Source organism: Rhinolophus ferrumequinum, chromosome 11 (genome assembly GCF_004115265.2).
Source record: "Rhinolophus ferrumequinum isolate MPI-CBG mRhiFer1 chromosome 11, mRhiFer1_v1.p, whole genome shotgun sequence".
NCBI lineage: Eukaryota > Metazoa > Chordata > Mammalia > Chiroptera > Rhinolophidae > Rhinolophus > Rhinolophus ferrumequinum.
The window spans coordinates 59119200-59139456 of NC_046294.1; the positions used below are offsets into that span (position 1 = coordinate 59119200).

General features: G+C 39.9%; 1 protein-coding gene across 1 annotated transcript; it reads right to left on the bottom strand.

Moving 5' to 3' along the window:
• Positions 1-110: 110 nt before the first annotated feature.
• Positions 111-19637, bottom strand: LOC117030187 (N-alpha-acetyltransferase 10-like). The gene is made up of 2 exons (XM_033120031.1): positions 19578-19637; positions 111-3699 (listed from the first exon to the last, which is right to left on the bottom strand). Exon 2 carries the CDS (start codon positions 3528-3530, stop codon positions 2823-2825), a length of 708 nt encoding a protein of 235 aa, XP_032975922.1. The 5' UTR covers positions 3531-3699; positions 19578-19637; the 3' UTR covers positions 111-2822.
• Between the last annotated feature and the right edge of the window lie 620 nt (positions 19638-20257).

The following is a 20257-nucleotide window of genomic DNA, read 5'->3' on the forward strand; positions in this document are numbered from 1 at the left end:
GAACTGGAGAAAGCTGTATAATGTGAGAAGTAATTATGTTCAGAATTTTACAGCACTGTAACAGTGTTTCAATAACCTATTTTTACAGTTAAAAATATTGCCATCCAATTTACAACTTGGCCACTAAGTAATCTTAGTGGAAATACTATCATTAGAGCAAGGGAGGATAGGACATAGAAACTTTTAAATGTAATGAGTTGAAAAATGAAAGAAAACCCAAAAAATAGAAAAAGAAAAATGGAAATGGGGAGTATATTCATACAGTGAGTTCCTGTCCCCTTTTCTAGAAGGGTATTGGTTAAGAGAAATAAGTAGATTGCAGAGTCATGTAGGGTTGAGAGTAGCTGGTTATTTTGTTCAAACATAGGATGTTTAGCTTATACTAATGGACAGGAGGCAGTAGCAAAAATGAAATCGAGATTTAAAAGACTAGAAAAATCCCAAAAGAGTTAGGACCCAAGATGACGTGGAGGGGTTAACCTGAAGCAGAGGGAATTAAGTAAACCTGGGTGATCTTACGATAGATAAGGTAGGTAAAATGAGGAGGTTCAGGGTAAAATACAAAAGACTGAATTTTGTCAAGTTTTTAGATTCATAAGACTTTTTCTATAAATCCATATATTTCCATGACTATACCATTATTACCTTTTTGGTAAGTTTTTGCTATTATAAATAGTATTTTAACAGCCACTATACAAATCTTTGTGTACCTTTCAGCTTATTTCCTTAGGCACATTTGTCAGAATTACTGAGTGAAAGGGTATTTTTATTAAGGTTGTACCAAATTCACTTGCTCCAACAGTGTGTTAGTTCCCATTTGTTTGGTTTTTAGTTCCTGTGTATATCTGTAGACAGAGGTCAGCAAACTTTTTCTCTAAACTTCAAGTAGTAAATATTTTAAGCTTTGTGAGCCATACAGTCTGTCACATCAACTCAACTCTACTACTTTAATGTGAAAGTAGCCACAATATGTAAAGGAATGGGCTCGGCTGTGTTCCAGTAAAACTAATAAAAACAAGCAGTGGGCCATAGTCAGCCCCCAAACTATAGTTTGCTAACCCCTGTTGTGGTTATTAGCTATTAAAATAACCCTTAAGGGGGCCCTAAGATTACTGAAAATTTAGGTCGAGCAAATAGCCTATAAAGATCACCAGATAAACAATGAAACAAGCTGTCCTGAGAGATGAAACAATATACTGAAACCACCAAAGACTTCAGAGTTTGGATTTAGAGGATATTTTAAAAGCATTTAAAAATGTGCCCCATCATTCCTTATTCTCCATTTCAATTATCACCTAATATACTGCATACTTAACTTACTTTGGTTTGTTGTATTTCTCCCACTGGGATGTAGGGTTTAAGAAGGTGTACTTTGTTTTTGTTTCACATACAACCCCAGCACCTAGAACAGTGCCTTGCACATAGTAGGTGCCCAGTAAATGAAATACTTAAAACATGGCAATGAGCGAGCAGCAAGAGACTACCAAGACTGACTAGGATTTGAAAAATAAATAGAACTTTTAGAAATGAAAAAAAATATGATTGTTGAGATAAACTCGGTAGGTTAGACGGGATTAGAGGCTGATGAGTAGAGATTAGTGAACTGGAAGAAATCCTAAGACTTAGAATGTGGCATAGAGAATTGAGAAAATGGAGAATACAAGGAGTTAAGAACTATAGAGGACAGGATGAAAAGGTCTAATACATTTAACTGGAGATCCAGAAGAAAATGAAATGCAATATTGGGAGAAATCCTTTACTTGCTAACCGTGGTGATATCTAAGAGCACCATGTGGGTATATGTGTGATAGAATTAGGAGATCGTTTGTGGTTCCGGCATCTTCCTTACCATCACCTTTACTCCCACTTCCATTGCAATCATAGCCACTAAAACATCAGTCTCTTCAGTCTCTACCAAGCCCAGAACTTCACCCTGCTCTTTATCATGTCCTGAGAAAAAGCCTCCACAGTATACTTGAAGCTGGACAAAGGGCCAAATGTGTCGTCCCTATTGTGGCTTTTTGTGGTGAGGCAAGGTGCTCACCAGGACAGCAGGTTTTTCCAAGGCTGCCCACAGCACAATTTGAAGGACAATAATGTGGGAGTTCCTGGGTGGATTTGTTTCTTCAACAACGGGAACCAAAGATTGGCATTCTGATCGTGTGGGTCTCCCCAGGGCCTGATGCTTGATCCAGACTCCCTCTTTCAGTCCTTCACCACCGGTATTCAGTGCTGTGGTAAGTCATAAGTTCTCCATTTACCACATCATGGGGTCCGTTTGCTTTTCTGGATTACAATGGTACTTGGGTTAGTGAGGGCACTTCTGAAAGCACACTTAGCTCGCCAGGACCTCCAGCCTCCAAGTGTAGGTGTCAACACCGTGACGTTTGCCCATGCAGGACAGCTCATGCTTACTGTCCCCAAAGTCTACAGTCACGATACGTGCCAGAGCTGGGTAAAGCACACTGAGGATTCTTGTCTGGATTGCAGAATGAAGTCTGGAGCTCCCTGTGCTTCCTGGATCCCACACCCAGCTCTACGAAAGAAAAGCACAGGAATTCAAGAGTAATGGGAGGCTACTGGTCCTTTTCTAGACCTGAAGACAGGGCCAGCTTCATAATTTGCAGGGCCCAGTGCAATGTGAACATGCAAGCCTGTTGTTTAAAAAGCAGGAAAAAGGTGCCATTGAAGTCACTGAAATACAAAGCTTTTTCCTTCTGTGATTTTTCCCCCCAAGGCCACTGGGTGAAGTTTATTGTGAAACCTTGAGGGGTGAGGATGGGGTGGGCCGGCCAGGGTGGAGAGAGGAGTACTCGCCAGCTCTAGGAGGCCCAGTCGCGGGCCTCTGAGCTGTCCTGCACGTCGCTGCTCTCAGTGGGCTCGCTGACCTCGCTGAGGTCCTTGCTGTCACCACCACTGTTCTCGGCAGCCAGGCCCTTCTCCGCACGACAGGCCTCTTCTGAGCTTGGGAGTGAGCTGCCGTTGCTCTCCACCTTGTTCTCAACGGAGCCCAGCACCGTGTGTCTGCCCTTCTCTTTCAGCTCCAGGTGCCGCCTCAGCTCATCAGCCATCTGGGTGAGATCCCGCTTCATCGCATATGCATCTTCCCCATCTGCATAGTATTTGGGCTCCACTTCGCTGATCTGAAAGTTGAGGGTGTTGGCATAGAGGTGCAGGGCGGCCCGGTTACTCTTCCTGACATGCAGGGAGACGTATTTGGCATTGAAGTTCTCGGTCATGGCTCGGGAGGCCTGGTCCATCAGCTTCTGAGCCAGGCCGAGGCGCCGGTGGGAACGCTTCACAGCCAGTGAGGTGATATGTCCGTGGGGAACGTCATCTGGGTCCTCTTCCATTTTGGCCAGGACGTACCCCACAGTCTTCCCGTTCTCATCTTCAGCGATGTAAGAGAGCTGGGGCCAGGAGAGGCCGTGGTAGAAGTAGTATTTCATCTGGTAGTTCTCTGGCAGGCAGAGGAGGTTGCAGTGCTGCATGTTCAGCAGGTCCTCCGGCCTCGCATTGCGGATATTCATGACGGCAGCGGGACTCCGGGCTCCCAGTGGGTCGTGAACGCGCAGTCAGCTGCTGCCACGCGCTCCAAAGGGACGCCGGGGCGGCGGGGCCAGGCTCGCGGAGAGGGGCCTTCTGTGATTTCTTTCTCAACTTGTCGTGGTATTTTCAAATTTGTTTTTTAATGCCATTCTAAGTAAAGAAAAGTTAAAATTTCATATTAGCATGGATCTTACCATTTATATTGTACAATAACGATTTGCATTGCAAAAAAAGCATTTCACTCCATGCGGAATTATTGAAATTACTACATAATTGGTATTTTGTAGCTTTTACATTCATATGTATTTTGTTCTTATCAGTACAGTGGCAATACTGGATAAAAGTCACTTTTTATTTCACTTTTTGATACCCCACCTTCTACCAACATTCTCTGCATTTGACTAACTGATGTGTAAGGGCAATCTGAAAGGAAAATCTATCAGTTGCCTTATCTTTCCTTTCTATGTCATCTTTAGCGTCAATGGTCGGCTAATACAAGGAAGTAACGTAAGCAAGAATAAGGTTCCCTGGCCCTGTCTTTGTTTAAACCAAGTTCTGGTTAAAGCTGAAAGCATGGCCTCTTGGGGCTGTCAGCACCCTTCCCTACTCAGTTCTAGATGTAACACACCTTACACTTGTTTGGAGTCTTACTGAAAATTCCACACGTTATGGGTCCGGTGGAATTCTGTGCTCACGGGGAATCATAAATGCTAATATGTGAATAGAAAATCAAGGAACAGCAGACATACATGTTGCACATGTCCCCTCAATTAACACACATGCTGCATTGTCTCACTGGACTTGACTTACAAAATACAAAATTGTTAACAATGACAAGTTGGAAACAGCAGAGCATTAAACCAAGGTCAGTTCTGTAGTACTGCACAGGTCACGTACCCTTGCAGCTGACCCTGCCTGGGGCTGACCTGAGGTCCTGTGCCTTCCTTTCCCCAGCTGCTCCATCTGGCACTGACATCTCTGTTGATCGGTTCTGATTTCCAAACTGTTCAGTCTTGTTATCAGTCTCTTTCTGGCTCTATCTTGGTTTCTTTGGTTTAAGTAAAATGAATAGAACAGTTCTCTACCTCCCCTTTGCCCCACATTTGCCCGCCCCCAAAATAACAATTTAGTGTTTGTTTCAGCAATGGGAAATAGGGGAGAAGCTGGGATCCATATTGTACACTGTGGGGAGGAGACCTGAATCTGAAATCTGTGAGGCACAGTAAGTGGATGGTTGCTGTTGCAGAGGGGACAAGTATGATGAAGTCTCAGAGCGATCTGAAGGAAATAAAATGGGCTAAGAAAAGGCTGGGATGTGGCTTTGGGTGTATCATCCTATAGAACATTGGAAAAGTGACTGGATAGAAATTAGGTGATTTTATAATTGTTATTTTTAAGCCATAGCCTGAGAAGGGCTATGGCCGCCACCTTGTTCAGAAATGTTTAAAGAATTAAAATGCTCATTTGAGGCAAAGGGGAGAGTCATTCTGCTTAACTGCATCTTCAAGCTTGGATGAGGTACCATCTAGGACAGTAATTTTTAAACTTAAAAAAAATGCAACCCACAGTAAGAAATAGACTACATATATCCCATTTTCACATACATATACAGAACTGAAACAAAAAAAATTCCATGAAAGAATACACTTACCCTGTTGGATGTATGCTGTAATTTTTTTTTTTTTGAATGCAGCTGTGACTCACTACATTTATTTCACAACCCAATCATGGATCTCAACCTGCAATTTGAAACACTGATCTAGGGGATATGAGTCTAGATGGCTTTTACCAAAAAGACTGGGAACAGGACTTTCAGAAATACAAGCATATGTAAAAAATGCTGTGTGGTCTCTAACCACAGAACATAGCTCCAACACTGTAAGGTTTGTAACTTCCCCTACTTTCATTTATCACCTGTGGGTTTCCCCTGTTATAATTTGTAGGAAATGACTATCATTTTGGAATTGAACTGGTGAATTTCAAAAACAATCTTAGCATTTTGTGGTTATTTTCTGATGCAGAATAAGACTTCTGATGAATGAAAGCAGACTCATTTCACCTGTCCTTGCTTCATTTACCCCAGGCTGATGTGAAGTGTAAAAAGTTGGGTGATTTCTGTTATGTTTTGTGTAGTGAGTGAGGAAGTGTGTATTTGTGTTTAATTCTAGAACTGTTTGATTGTACGTTGTCAGAAAATCAGTTTGTGAGAAATGTATAGTACTGAATTGGCGATTATTTCATTTTTTAATTTGATGCAAAGTTACTTTTTAAACTAAAATTTTGTATAAAAAAAGGGTTTGCTTTATCTCTCTGAAAGATTGATTTGGAGTCAAGGCTTAATAATCCCAGTTCTGGTATAGCAACCTATTAAAGAAAACTGCATTGTTTTCTTCAAATTCTTGAGTAAAACTGGCTGTGACAGTATTTGTAACTCTCGGAGGTCAAAACCCTTTGTGAAGGGCCTTCCAAAATAATAATTTCTTACTGTTGCCTTAAAATGTGAGCTAATAGACAGGAGAGAATCATTTATTTATACATTTCATTGGCCAGGTGTGCAAAGCATTGCATTAGTTAGGCACCTGGATAAACCTGTGACATGGCGATGGTTTCCAAATGTTGGTCTATAAAAAAGTGAGTGCACCAGAATTATTTAGGGAGCATAAGGCAGATATCTGAGTCCCAACCTGAGAGATTTGAAATTCAGTATTTTTTTTTAAAAGCTTTCCCTGATGATTCTGATGGACAGATTAAGTTTATTTTAGCCCAACCAGCACAACTTTCCACAGTCATTTCAAACTTTCACACTCTGGCTAACCAGTGCCTGCCAAACTCATGTTCAAGGCTACTGGTGGGAGTGGTGGATAATTGTTAATACTTCCGCTGTCGAATCACCTGTGTGTCTGGGATTTAGCATTCTGTCCCAGGGCCTAGATCTGGGTCAGATTCCGCTTCCTGCCAGCGCTCTTCTCTGTGGCTTTCCTCTCTAGTCTTCTGGCCTGTACCCAACACCAGGACATCCACGAGAGACAACTGCAAATAGACTGGGACTTGACAGGAACTGTTCAAGGCCCCACGTAGCCTGGAGTCTCTCTTTTCTTCCTGTCAAGGGTCCCTCACTGGCTGATGCCCCTGTCTCTTTCCTCTGGTAGAGCAAAGAGACCAGCTCCTGCCAAGCTGCCTCCCTGGCAGAGGCGTTCCAGGTAGTCAAGCTGCTTTCTGTAAGCACCTGACAGGGGCTCAGTTAAATGTTTGTCCTCTGAAAAGAGTTTCCACTTTCTGAGTTACTGCCTCTCTCCCACTTACCTTCTTAATATCTCTGGTCGAACCTGCTCATTTTAGTATCCCACTGAAATGCATGCATGCACTATTGTGGTTTCTTCTCCTATGCCATAAAAATCAGTGCCACACTAATAGCTCTTGAAACATAGAGCCTGAAACATAGAGCCTGTCCTCATTTTTTGAATTCCAGTGTTTAATACACTGGTTCATACCGTAATAGGCATTCAACGAAATATTGAAAGAACTAAAAATAAACTAAGAAATCTTTGCTTAAGTGAATTTCTGATGAGTTTCAGGTAGTATGGACTCTGCACGTGTGTGTATAGAGAGATGAACACAACTAGGCCTACTCCCTTCTGTAGAGCTGTCCTGGGAAAACAAGGAAGATTTTCACCTTATTGGTCTTGATATTTTTAGCCTAGCACACACAGAGTCTAGCCTCTTATATTCTTTAACAGTGTTATGGGAACAGAGCCAGGAGTGCAGTTTCTAGGCTCTCGGCCTCACGTGGAAAGTTGCTGGCTTGGGTAGTAAGTGGTCATCAACTGTGATTGGATGGCCATCAGCTGTGGCTAGTTGGCCGTCAGCTGTAACCAGTGAGCCATTGGCCACTAATATAACTGCTGTGGCTACGCTAGCAGCACATGGGGGCTAGCAAGAAGACGGTGGCTGAGCTAGCAAGAGCGGATTGTGGTTAGCACGGCGGGTTGCAGCTAGCAAGTGAGGTTGGTTGGCAGAGGAGCGGTCGGCAGGTTGCGGATTGTGTGGCTCCTGCTTCCTGTGTCTCCAACCCAGCCGCCAGCGAGACTATAGTGGTGTGACTCCCCTATCTATGTCTCCGTGGGTGTTCCTTTTTGGCTTCACCATGTCCTGCATTCTTATGGGGGGAGCGGGACCAGAGACCCTTCATGACTCCCTGCATGACGAGTATTCTCCAAATTTTAACATCATCTGGAAGGCTTGTTAAATCACACACTGTTGTGCCCCGTAAGACAGTGTCTGATGCAGTAGGTTTGGAATGGGGCCAGAGAATTTGTATTTTAACAAGTTCCTAGGTCTGTTGATGCTGCTGTCCCAGGGGTCACATTTTGAGAAACACTGAATTTTCAACAGGAGTAGCGGTTTAGCTGTATTATTAGATGAGTACTAACTGTTTTACTCCCTACCTTGTACTGTGCGAAGTTCCTTGTATACGTTATTTTATTTGTCATTCAAGAATCCCATGAAGAACAAATTATTATCCCCATTTTACAGATAAGGAATCTGAGGACTAAAGTTTTTTAAGTAACTTGTCCAGTGTCATAGTGGCGGGGCTGAGATTTGAACTAATTTCTAACTCCAGGGTCCATGTTTATAACCATAGTAATATACAACACAGTTTACGTGTCTTAAGTAAATACCTGACAACATGCAGTCCAGTAACTCCTCAGATGAATGCCCAATCATATCTACCCCCAGACAACCAATGAATGTCAACTCTGTGAGAGAAAGGGACCTGAACTTCCTCATTCCTTGCTTTATCTCTAGAGCCTGGAAAAAAGCTCATACATCATAAGTGCGTAACACATAAGTAATTATTGAAAAGTAATTCATATTTAAAGTATCTAGGCAAAAAACTCTTTTGTGAATGAAGTCGGTACATGTTCATATATACAGACTGAGTGGTTCAGATTCTTAAGTTGGGGTGGTGGGTATTGATTTCACTCCACTCAAGACCTCTGAACTAACAAACCTCCTATATGTATTAATATAAAGGCCAATGGTTCTAAGTGTTCCTGAACAATTCCAGGTGCTGATCTCATTTAATTCTAATGATCCACAAGGAAGGTTATTATCTCTTCTGACCAATGAGGAAAACTCACTGTTCACATCCGTCAAGGGTCATCTCAGATATGGTCACACTTAAGTTTCAGGCGTTTTTATCACCCAAGTTACAATTACGTTAAGCATGTCTTTACTAGGACCCTTCCAAAAAAACCCAGCAAAGATGCATGGCTTAAGCACCTTAATCTGTGAGAAACGGGTAAATTCAAATGCCAAATTTTTTAGGCAAGTACTTACAATGCGGCATCAGCATCACCTGGGAACTTGTCTAGGGCTGCCAGACTTGGCAAATAAAATGAAAGACATCAAATTAAATCTGAATGTCAGATAATAAATAATGCAGTATTTGGGACATACTTATAATTAAAAATGATTCACCAATTATTTGAAATTAAAATTTAAGACATATGGATCATTACGTATTTTATTTGACAACCATAATGCCTTAGAAATTAAAATTCTTAGTCCCTAGTCTAGACTTACTGAATCAGAAACTCAGGTGAAGCCCAGCCAGCAGTATTTTGACATGCTCTACAGGTGATTCTGATGAACCTTAACGTATGAAAACCACTGCCTTAGGCAGCCCCTTATTTTCCTAAAAGCAGGGTTTAGGCAAACCTGGCCAGCTGTCTATTCTTGTTAATTACGTTTTTTGGAACACAGTCATACCATTCTTTCACTTATTCTTTTATGTATCTACTTATTAAGTTTCCTGTCCTCTTGGAGCTTATATTCTAGTTGTGGGTTGTGTTAATTATATCTTCAGCTATAAGTAGCAATAAAGCCAGCTAAAACTGGCTTAAGCAATAAAGGAATAGGGATATCATCTTCCATAACCAGAAGTACAGAGGTAGAGTAGGCTCCACAGTTGTGGTTGGTTCCACAGTTCTTGGTGTTACAAGGGCATGACAGGACAGAGACCTTATGGCCCAGAAAGCCTAAAATATTTACTATGTGGCCTTCTACAGAAAACCTTTGTCTGACCTTGACCTAAACAGAACTTTCTCTGATGATGGAAGCATGTTCTCAGCCCTCTCTAACAGGTGCTGGAAGCTGGGACAGGATAGACACTGAGGTTCTGAAAATGAAAAATTCCCTTTTGCTGAGCTCCCCATAGGCACTGCTGTGGTCTTTGGCTCCAAGTGGGGAAAATGGAGGGGAAAGCAGCCAAAAAGAGGCTCATGAGCTGATAAAGGACAGTTCTTAGAGCCCAGAACACCTGGTTGTGTGCGCCCATAGCCAAGGAGTTGGTAAAATTCTGTGACATAGAACATGTATTTAACAAATGTGTAGAGATCTACCGTATGTGGGGTACTGGGGAGCAAAGATAGAGTTCTATTCTTGAAGGGCTCATAGTTGAGTAGTCAGGCTCCCTAATTAGATCGTTGGACTGTCCAGTCAAGTGTCAACTGCATATGTACTTAATAAGTAATTATTAATATATTTCATTCAGCAAGTAACTATTAAATGCTTACTAGGGGGCAGATGCTGGGCTAGACTGGAAATATAATGGTAAACAAAACACACGTGTTCCCTGCTCTCCTGGAGCTTATATTCTAGTGAGAGTTGTGTTAATCATATATATAACATCAACAGTAAGTAACAACAGCCAAGTAAAATTGGCTTAAGCAATTGACAAATATATTATCTTGCATAACCATAAGTACAGAGGTAAGACATGTTTCAGGGCTGGTTGGTTCAACAGCACATTAAAAAGACTCAAGTTAAAATATACACATGGCCAAGAGACATATTAAAAGATGCTCAATGTCACTAATTATCAGAGAAATGCAAATTAAAACCACAATGAGATATTACTTCACACCTGTCAGGATGGCCATCATCAATAAATCAAGAAACATGTGTTGGTGAGGACGTGGACAAAAGAGAACCCTTGTACACCATTGGTGAGATTGCAAATTGGTGCAGCCACTATAGAAAGCATTTTGGAATTTCCTCAAAAAATTAAAAATAGAACTACCTTATGACCTAGTAATTCCCCTTCTGGGTATTTACCCAAAGAAATCCAAAACACTAATTCAAGAAGATATAAGCACCCTATGTTCATTGCAGCATTGTCAAGATATGGAAGCAACCCAAGTGCCCATCAATAGATGACTGGGTAAAGAAATTTATATATACTCATATATAAAAAGGAATATTACTTGGCCATAAAAAAGAATGACATCTCACCATTTGGGACAACATGGATGGACCTAGAGGGTATTATGCTAAGTGAAATAAGTCAGACAGAGAAAGACAAATACCATATGATTTCACTAATAAGTGGAATCTAAAGAACAAAATAAATAAACAAAACGAAAACAGACTCACAGATACAGAGAAAAAACTGATGGTTTCCAGAGTGGAGGGTGGTTGTGGAGCGGGGTGAAAAAGGTGAAGGAATTAAGAAATACAAATTAGTAATTACAAAATAGTCATGGGGATGCAAAGTATAGTATAGAGAATATAGTCAATAATGTTGCAACAACTATGTATAGTGCCAGGTGTGTACTAGGCTAATTGGGGGGGGATCACCTCATAAATTATATAAATGTCTAACCAGTATGCAGTACATCTGAAACTAGTATATTTCTAAAAAAAAAAAAAAAAAAAAAAAAGACTCAAGTTATTTCCATTTCTTTGTTCTGCCTTCCTGGTTGTGCTGGCTTTTATCTCAGGTTGTTTCAAGTTTATCTCAAGTTTGAAGATGGTTGCTAAAACTCCAGGTGTCACTTTCAGGTACGTCAATGTACAGAGGGAGAAAGTGATAATCTCTTTGTGTAACTTTCTTAATACCAAGAAACCGAAACCTTTCCTAGAATCCCCCAGTAGATTTTCTCTCAGGTTTCATTGACCAGAATTGGGTTATGGGGCTAATCTTAAACCACAGCAAAGGGAATGGAAACTTGTTGATTAGATTAAGCAGGGGCTTCCTCTGGGGCTCCTGAGTCTCATGGAGGAGGGATGGATTCCTGAAGAAAACTGGGATTCTGTTAACAAGAAGTGGGGAAGTGGATATTAACTAGATAACTACTAGTATTTCTTATAGGGAAGGAAAATAAAGTAATCACAGATTGTGAAGGAACTACATAAAAGTTAGCTTTTGCTTCATAATAAAACATCTCCAATTTATTTAGCTCATTTTGCAGTAAATTTTGAAATTGGTAAGTGTTAATCCTAGTTTGTTTGTTTTTTTTTCTTTCCCAAGATTGTTCTGGCTTTTCTCGGTGTCTTGCAATTCCTTATAAATTTTAATATCAAGTTGTCAATTTCTGTAACAAAGGCAGCTGGGATTCTGATGGCGATTGCATTGAATCTATAGACCAATTTAGGGAATACTGTCATCTTTCCAGTATCAAGTCTGCTGACCCACAAATATGGGATGTTTTCCATTTATTTAGATCTTTAACTTCTTATGTTTTGTAGTTTTCATAGTATAAGTTTTACACTTTTTTTGTTAAATTTATTCCTAAGTATTTTATTCTTCTTGCTGCTCTTGTAAATGGAATTATCTTCTTAATTTCATTTTTGGATTGCTCATTGCAAGTGTTTAGCAATACAATTGAATTTTATACATTGATCTTGTATCCTGCAACCTCAGCAAACTTGTTTATTAGTTCTAATATTTTTCAAGTGGGTACATTAGGATTTTCTATATACAAGATCATGTCACAAATAGATTGTTTTACTTCTTAATTGCCAATCTGGATGCCTTTTCTTTTTCTTGCCTAATTGCTTTGGCTGGAATCTCCAGTTCATGTAAAATATACGTGGCTAGAGCAGACATCTTTGTTTTGTTCCTGATGTTAGGAGGAAAGCACTCAGTCTTTCAACATTTAAGTATGTTAGCTGTGGGATTTTTGTAGATGCTCTTTATCAGGTTGAGAAAGTTCCATTCTATTTCTAGTTTGTTGAATGTTTTTTAATCATGAAAGGGTATCAGATTTTTAAATGATCCTTAAAAAGTGACCCTCCTCCCCTATGGATGAATTAGTAAAGGATATCTCTCTCTACATGGATGATATAGAAAATGGCATATCCTACCCTTTAAGTGGATGTTTTAGAAAAAGCCACCCCCCCTTTAGGTGGACACAGTCCCACATTGGTGTGTTTGACTTGTTGAGCCAAGTGCTCCACTCTCACCTGGGCACCCTTACTGAGGACCTAATTTGTACATGATGGTCTTGTCCCACAATCACTTTTCTCACTATCTGGTTTAGTTGTGCCTGGGAACACTCCTATTCAATTCTCCCCACCCCCCCGCACCCCCTCTCCCCTGAGATTCCATGCCAATGGGTGAGGTGTGGGTGAGGGACAGATATAAAATCTCACTTAGATTTTAAGCAATCAGTCTATTTTCAGTCTACTGCAATACCTCTGCCTTCTGTGGCCCCTTGTATCTCTACTTCCTGAGCTTCTCTGGTATTTATTCTCTTTCTGGATAGGTACCTGAGTTTAATCTTCCTGTGCTCTGCTAAGTCACTTGCCTTTTTTCTATCCACTTTCCATTGATATCTTTGTGATTTGGAGTTCTAGATCTCACCTAGTTCAAAGAAGATGGAGTTTGTGTTTCTATTTCTTGTTCTCCTTGTTTTTGAAAGGAAAATTTTCTTCAGAAAAAGAAGAAATATTTTTGCTCTCTTGAAATCAGAATTCAATGCCATCATTTTAGAACTGTATAAACCTAATGCCCCAAATGATCAAATAAATTACTTCATCCCTAAGCTAGTTAATGAAAGAGCTAAAATCAGAATTCAGAACTAATCTCCTGGTCAAAATTGAAGTATTATTTGTTCTTTCTTCATAGAAGCATACAGTTGGTAGGTACATTTGAGGTCCTAGGCCATTTTCCTCAGGTTTTCGATGAATTTCCTTAGCATTATAAGAGGATTTTAGTTAAAATATAAATGTGAATGGGAGAATTCACTATCCCATGTCTGTCTAGTCTTATTTCAGAGAGCTCTGATTACAGAAAACATTTTTTTTTCTCTGAAACATTTTTATTCACTTTCATACATTGTATCTAGTTCTGCCCTCTTTAGGTTACTAAACTGCCTCTAATTCTTTGTCCAACCTAGAACTAGACAGTTTACCAGCAAAATGGAGAAAAAGCTCAAATCTCACATAACAAAGATTGAGACAATTAAGAAACAGCAACTATAGTTATAATTTAAAAAAAAAGTTTCTAAGCTAGCCAGCCCTCAATCCATTAAATAAGACCGCTGTAGGGGCCGGCCCGGTGTACTCAGGCGGTTGGACTTCCATGCTCCTAACTCCAAAGGCTGCCGGTTCGATTCCCACATGGGCCAGTGGGCTCAACCACAAGGTTGCCGGTTCGACTCCTCGAATCCCGCCAAGGGATGGTGGGCTCTGCCCCCTGCAACTAAGATTGAACACGGCACCTTGAGCTGAGCTGCCACTGAGCTCCTGGATGGCTCAGTTGGTTGGAGTGTGTCCTCTCAACCACAAGGTTGCAAGTTCGATTCCTGCAAGGGATGGTGGGCTGTGCCCCCTGCAACTAACAACGGCAACTGGACCTGGAGCTGAGCTGCACCCTCCACAACTAAGATTGAAAGGACAACAACCTGACTTGCAAAAAATCCTGGAAGTACACACTGTTCCCCAATAAAGTCCTGTTCCCCTTCCCCAATAAAATCTTTAAAACAAAAAACAAAAATGAAAAAACGACTGCTGTACAAGAGAAGGAATGACAATGCACCACATCTTCTTTATCCAATTACTATCAAAGGACATTTTGGTTGTTTCCATGTCTTGGCCTTGAAGAATAATGCTGCAGTGAACACAGGTGTACATTTATCTTTAGGGATACATGTTTTCAAATTTTTTTGGGTAGATACCCAGGAGAGGGATTGCTGGGTCATATGGTAATTCTATTCGTAATTTTTTGAGGAACCTCTACACTGCCTTCCATAATGGCTGTACCAGTCTGCATTCCCACCAACAGTGTATTAGGGTTCCTTTTTCTCCACAGCCTCTCCAACACTTGTTACTATTTGTCTTGTTGATGATAGCCATTCTGACTGGGGTGAGGTGATATCTCATTGTGGTTTTTATTTGCATTTCTCTGATGATTAGTGATGTTGAGCATATTTTCATATATCTATTTGCCATTTTTATGTCCTCTTTGGAGAAATGTCTCTTCAGGTACTCTGTCTATTTTTCAATTGGGTTGTTTTGTTTTTTGTTGTTGTTGAGTTGTATGAGTTCCTTGTATATTTTGGATATTAGCTCCTTATTAGAGGTGCTGTTTGCAAAAATCTTCTCCCATTCAGTTGGTTGCCTCTTTTTCGATGGTTTCTTTTGCTGTGCAGAAGCTTTTAAGTTTGATATAGTCCCATTCATTTATTTCAGCTTTTACTTCCCTTGCCTTTGGAATCAAATTCATGAAATGCTCTTTGAACCCAAGGTCCATAAGTTTACTACCTATGTTTTCTTCTATGCATTTTATTGTTTCAGGTCTTATGCTTAGGTCTTTGACCCATTTTGAATTAATTTTTGTACATGGTGACAGATAGCAGTCCAGTTTCATTCTTTTGCATATGGCTTTCCAATTCTGCCAGCACCATTTATTGAAGAGGCTGTCTTTTCTCCATTGTATGTTTTTAGCTTCTTTGTCAAAAATTATCTGTTTATATTTATGTGGGTTTATTTCTGGGTTCTCAATTATATTCTATTGATCTGTGTGTCTGTTTTTCTGCCAATACCATGCTGTTTTGATTATTGTTGCCCTGTAGTACAAGCTAAAGTCAGGGATTGTAATATCTCCAGCATTGTTCTTTTTTTTTTTTTAGGATTGCTTTGGCTATTCGGGGTCTTTTGTGGTTCCATACAAATCTGATGATTTTTTTTTGTTTCTTTAAAAAATGCCATTGGGATTTTGATGGGGATTGCATTAAATCTGTATATTGCTTTGGGTAATATGGCCATTTTAACTATGTTGATTCTTCCAATCCATGAGCATGGAATGTCTTTCCATTTCTTTGTATCTTCTTCAATTTCTTTTAAAAAAGTCTTATAGTTTTCAGCATATAGGTCTTTCACATCCTTGGTTAAGTTTATTCCTAGGTATTTTATTCTTTTGGTTGCAATAGCAAAAGGAATTGTTTTATTTTTATTTCTTTTCCTGATATTTCATTGTTAGTATATAGGAATGCAATGGACTTTTGTATGTTGATTTTGTAGCCGGCAACTTTACTGTATTCATTTATTGTTTCTAATAGCTTTTTTTGTGGAGTCATTAGGGTTTTCTATATATAGCATCATGTCACCTGCAAATAGTGACAATTTAACTTCTTCATTCCCAATTTGGATGCTTTTTATTTCTTTCTCTTGCCTGATTGCTCTGGCGAGGACTTCTAACACTATTTTGAAAAGAGAGGTGATAGGGGACAGCCCTGTCATGTTCCTGAACGTAGAGCAAAGGGCTTCAGTTTTTCACCATTAACTATGATATTAGCTGAGGGTTTGTCATATATGGCCTTTATTATGTTAAGGTATTTTCCTTCTATACCTATTTTATTAAGTGTTTTAATCATAAATGGATGTTGTATCTTGTCAAACGCTTTTTCTGCATCCATTGATATAATCATATGATTTTTGTCCTTTATTTTGTTTATGTGATGTATCACATTGATGGATTTACGTATGTTGAACTATCCTTGTGACCCTGGGATGAACCCCACTTGGTCGTGAGGAATAATCTTTTTAATGCATTGTTGCATTTGATTTGCTAGAATTTTTTTCTACGATTTTTGTATTTGTATACATCAGAGATATTGTTCTGTAATTTTCTTTTTTTGTGTTATCCTTACAGATTTTGGTATCAGGGTAATATTGGTCTCATAAAATGAGTTAGGGAGTATTGTCTCTTCTTCAATTTTTTGGAAGAGTTTGAGTAGGACAGGTATTAGATCTTCCAATTTACATTTTCATCAGCCATGTATGAGGGTTCCATTTTCTCCAAAACCTCTCCAATGCTTATTATTTGTCTTGTTGATAATAGCCATTCTAACAGGTGTGATGTGGTATCTAATTGTGGTTCTGATGTGCATTTCCCTAATAGCTATTGAAGTTGAGCATCTTTTCATATATATATAATGGACTATTATTCAGCCATAAGAAACGATGAAATTCTGCTATTTCTAACAACATGGATCGATTTTGAGAGCATCATGCTAAGTGAAATAAGACAGACAGAAAAAGTCAAGAACCATATGATTTCACCCATATGTGGAATATAAAACTGAAAGCAAGTAATGAACAAGATAAACAAGCAAAAAGTCACAGACACAGACAACAGTTTAGTGGTTACAGAGGGTAAAGGGGGAGAGTGGAAGGTAAAGAGGGTAAAGGAGGTCAAATATATGGTGATGGAGGGAGATTTGATTTTGGGTGGTGAGTACACAATACAATATATAGATGATGGATTACTGAATTATACACTTGAAATCTGTAGAATTTCATTGACCAATGTCACCCGAATAAATTTAATTTTAAAAACCCTAAAAAAAAGAAAGAGAAGGAATGACTAATTATCAGATAGATCATGGAAATCTTCCTGAAGAAAATATTCAAGGGGCCAGCCCAGTGGCTCAGGTGGTTGGAGCGCCGTGCTCCTAACACTCAGGTCGCAGGTTGATTCCCACATGGGCCAGTGAGCTACGCCCTCTACAGCTAAGACTGTGAACAAAGGCTCTCCCTGGAGCTGGACTGCCATGAACAGCCGGAGGTCAGCGTGGGCTACCTTGTGCTTCCAGGAGCGCGGGTGTGAATGGCTGGCAGCTGGCGAAAGCTGCCATGGGCTGCTATGAGCGGCCGACCAACGACTGGTGACTGACTGCCTCAGCTCGGGGGAGCGCAAAGCTCATAATACCAGCATGGGCCAGGGAGCTGTGTCCTACACAACTAGACTGAGAAACAACGGCTTGAACTGGAGTGGGGGTGAGAAGGCAGAAAAATGGCAAAAAAAAAAAAAAAAAAAAAGATTCAACTCAGTTGGGACAATGTGTAAGAAATTGCCATGAATGTTACAGGCAGACAAAACAAGTTACATAAGCAGAGAAAGGTTGAAAAGTATGTGTTGCTTAGAGAGCCAAAAGTATGGTTAGGGTATGTAAAGGAAATAAACCTGTTTTTGCTCCCATGTTTCTCCTTTACTTTTATATTGCTACCATATTTACAACACTTCTGACACCCGATGGTTTTTTGTTTCCACACTAAGCAATTCTATGACACCAGCTGAATGTCCTGTAATTTAACTCAATTCTAAGACTACCCACCTGGAGATAGGCTAAGAGCTCAGTCCTACAAGACTGCCCCCCCACTTCAGATGCCAGTGCAAGTAGTAGGGCCCCAGATTATCCCCAACTTCTGTCCAACATGGCTACAAATAGGAAGTTCCCATGACCTCCTCCGGCTTGAATTAGATTATTTACTATAACAGCTCACAGAATTCAAGAAAACATTCATGTTTACTAGTTTATTAAAGGATATACTAAAATATATAGATGAACGACCAGATGAAGGGATACATAGGGTGAGATCTGGGAGGGTCCCAAGTGCAGGAGCTTCTGTCCTCTCAGAGCTGGGGTACGTCACCTTTCTGGTTCATGAATGTCTTCAACCTGGAAGCTCTCCAAATCCCATGCTATTGGGATTTTATGGAGTCTTCCTCATGTAGGCATGATCAATTAACTCCATTTCCAGCCTCTCTCCCCTGTCTGGGAAATGCGGGATGGGGCTGAAGCTCAATCTTCTAATCAAGGGTTGGTCTTTTGGTGACCAGACCCCATCTAGGAGCTATCTAGGAGCCACCCAGAGTAGACTCAGAACAAAAGATGCTCCTAGTACTCTTATCACTTAGGAATTTACAAGGGTTTCAGGGGCCCTGTGTCAGGAACAGGGACAGAGACTTATATATCTATTTCTTATTATTTCACAGGGTACCAGGCGGGATGAATATATGGAAAATTAGTCAGGAAAGGTATAATGCTAAAGGTACTAAACTAATATTTTATTGAGCTATATTCTGGCTACTATTTCATACTTTACATGTAAGAACCTTCATACCAACCTTGTGATGTAGAAACTGTTATCCCATTTTACAGGTGGGGAAAAGGAGGCATGGAAATATTAGTTTAACTTGCCTAAGATTATATAGCTAATAAATGAGACATGGGCTCTGAAGCCAGGCAGTTTGTCTTTCATGAAATGGTCTTATCATGAATGGCCTTTTTATTCTGAAAGTTCTGGGATACTTTAGGTCGAAAGTTGGAGATATTGGTAAAAAGATCCTCTTCTATCTCTTCATTTTTGGGTTGGCTATTTCAAAGGAGTATCTGAGATAAGATAGGTGGTGCAAGTTTATGGAACCAGAGGGGAGGCCAGAGGACTGTTCCAAACACTCTTATCTTCTACATATAACCTGAGGCTGGGAGGACAGACCGGCTGATGGCTGGTTTACTAAACTCTGATATTTCAGGTTGGGCAGAGACCCTCCTGGAGGAGATATCCTACCTTCCTATAGAAAAGGAAAGGGAATTGAAGCTCTGAAAAGTACAATGACTATTGGTAGCAATCAGTACTTAATTCCAGTTGTTTTGGCTATTGTTTTTAATTTCCTATGACCCTTTTCTGAAAATGACAATAGAAAAAAAATAAGACATTTTACAATAAAACCGCAATTAATTAAGCACCGCCAGGCTCTATTCTAAATATTCTGTATATACAGAGGATGCCCCCCGACCTCTAAAATGTATACACATTTAACCTCTAAAATGTATACACATTTTAAGAAAGCAAAAAACTATTAAAATTGTAATACTCAATATATACCAATAACAAAAGATAAATACAAGTCACATTTGACTTCTGCAATTACAAGAAGTGTTCAAAGTGGTTACCATCAGCGTCCAGACACTTCTGATTACGGTGAACTACTGCTTGAGCAATGTTGACCAAATTGTCCACTTCTATGCATTTTTTTGGCACCTCCAGTACAGTCATTTAATCCTTACAGCAACTCTAGGATAAAGGCACATTAATATTATTTTACAAATGGGGACATTATAGCACAAATATATAACTTGCTTATAGTGTTACAGTAAATACCATGTTTCCCCGAAAATAAGACCTAGCTGGACAATCAGCTCTAATGCTTCTTTTGGAGCAAAAATTAATATAAGACCCGGTTCTTACTTTACTGTAAGACCAGGTATAATAATATAATATAATAATACCGGCTCTTACATAACGTAAGACCAGGTTTTATATTAATTTTTGCTCCAAAAGACGCATTAGAGCTGATAGTCTTGGCTAGGTCTTATTTTCCGGGAAACAGAGTAAGTGATGGAGCTAAGTGAAGCTGGAAAGACTACAATACAAAACAGCTGGCTAAAAATTAGTAATTCTGAGCTACTGTGTAGCAGAAAGAACCCTTAATTTGGATCAGAACTTGGATTCAGGCTCCAACCCTTAGTGCCGTGTAAAGATTTGGGATTGGTCACTCTGGGCAATTTCCTCTACTACAAAATGGAGATAATAATACCTACCTTACAGTGCTTTTGTAAGGATCTAGTGAAGT

Excerpts from the sequence above, each read along its gene's own strand:
- LOC117030187 (XM_033120031.1), bottom strand. The coding sequence starts at position 3,530 with ATGAATATCCGCAATGCGAGGCCGGAGGACCTGCTGAACATGCAGCAC.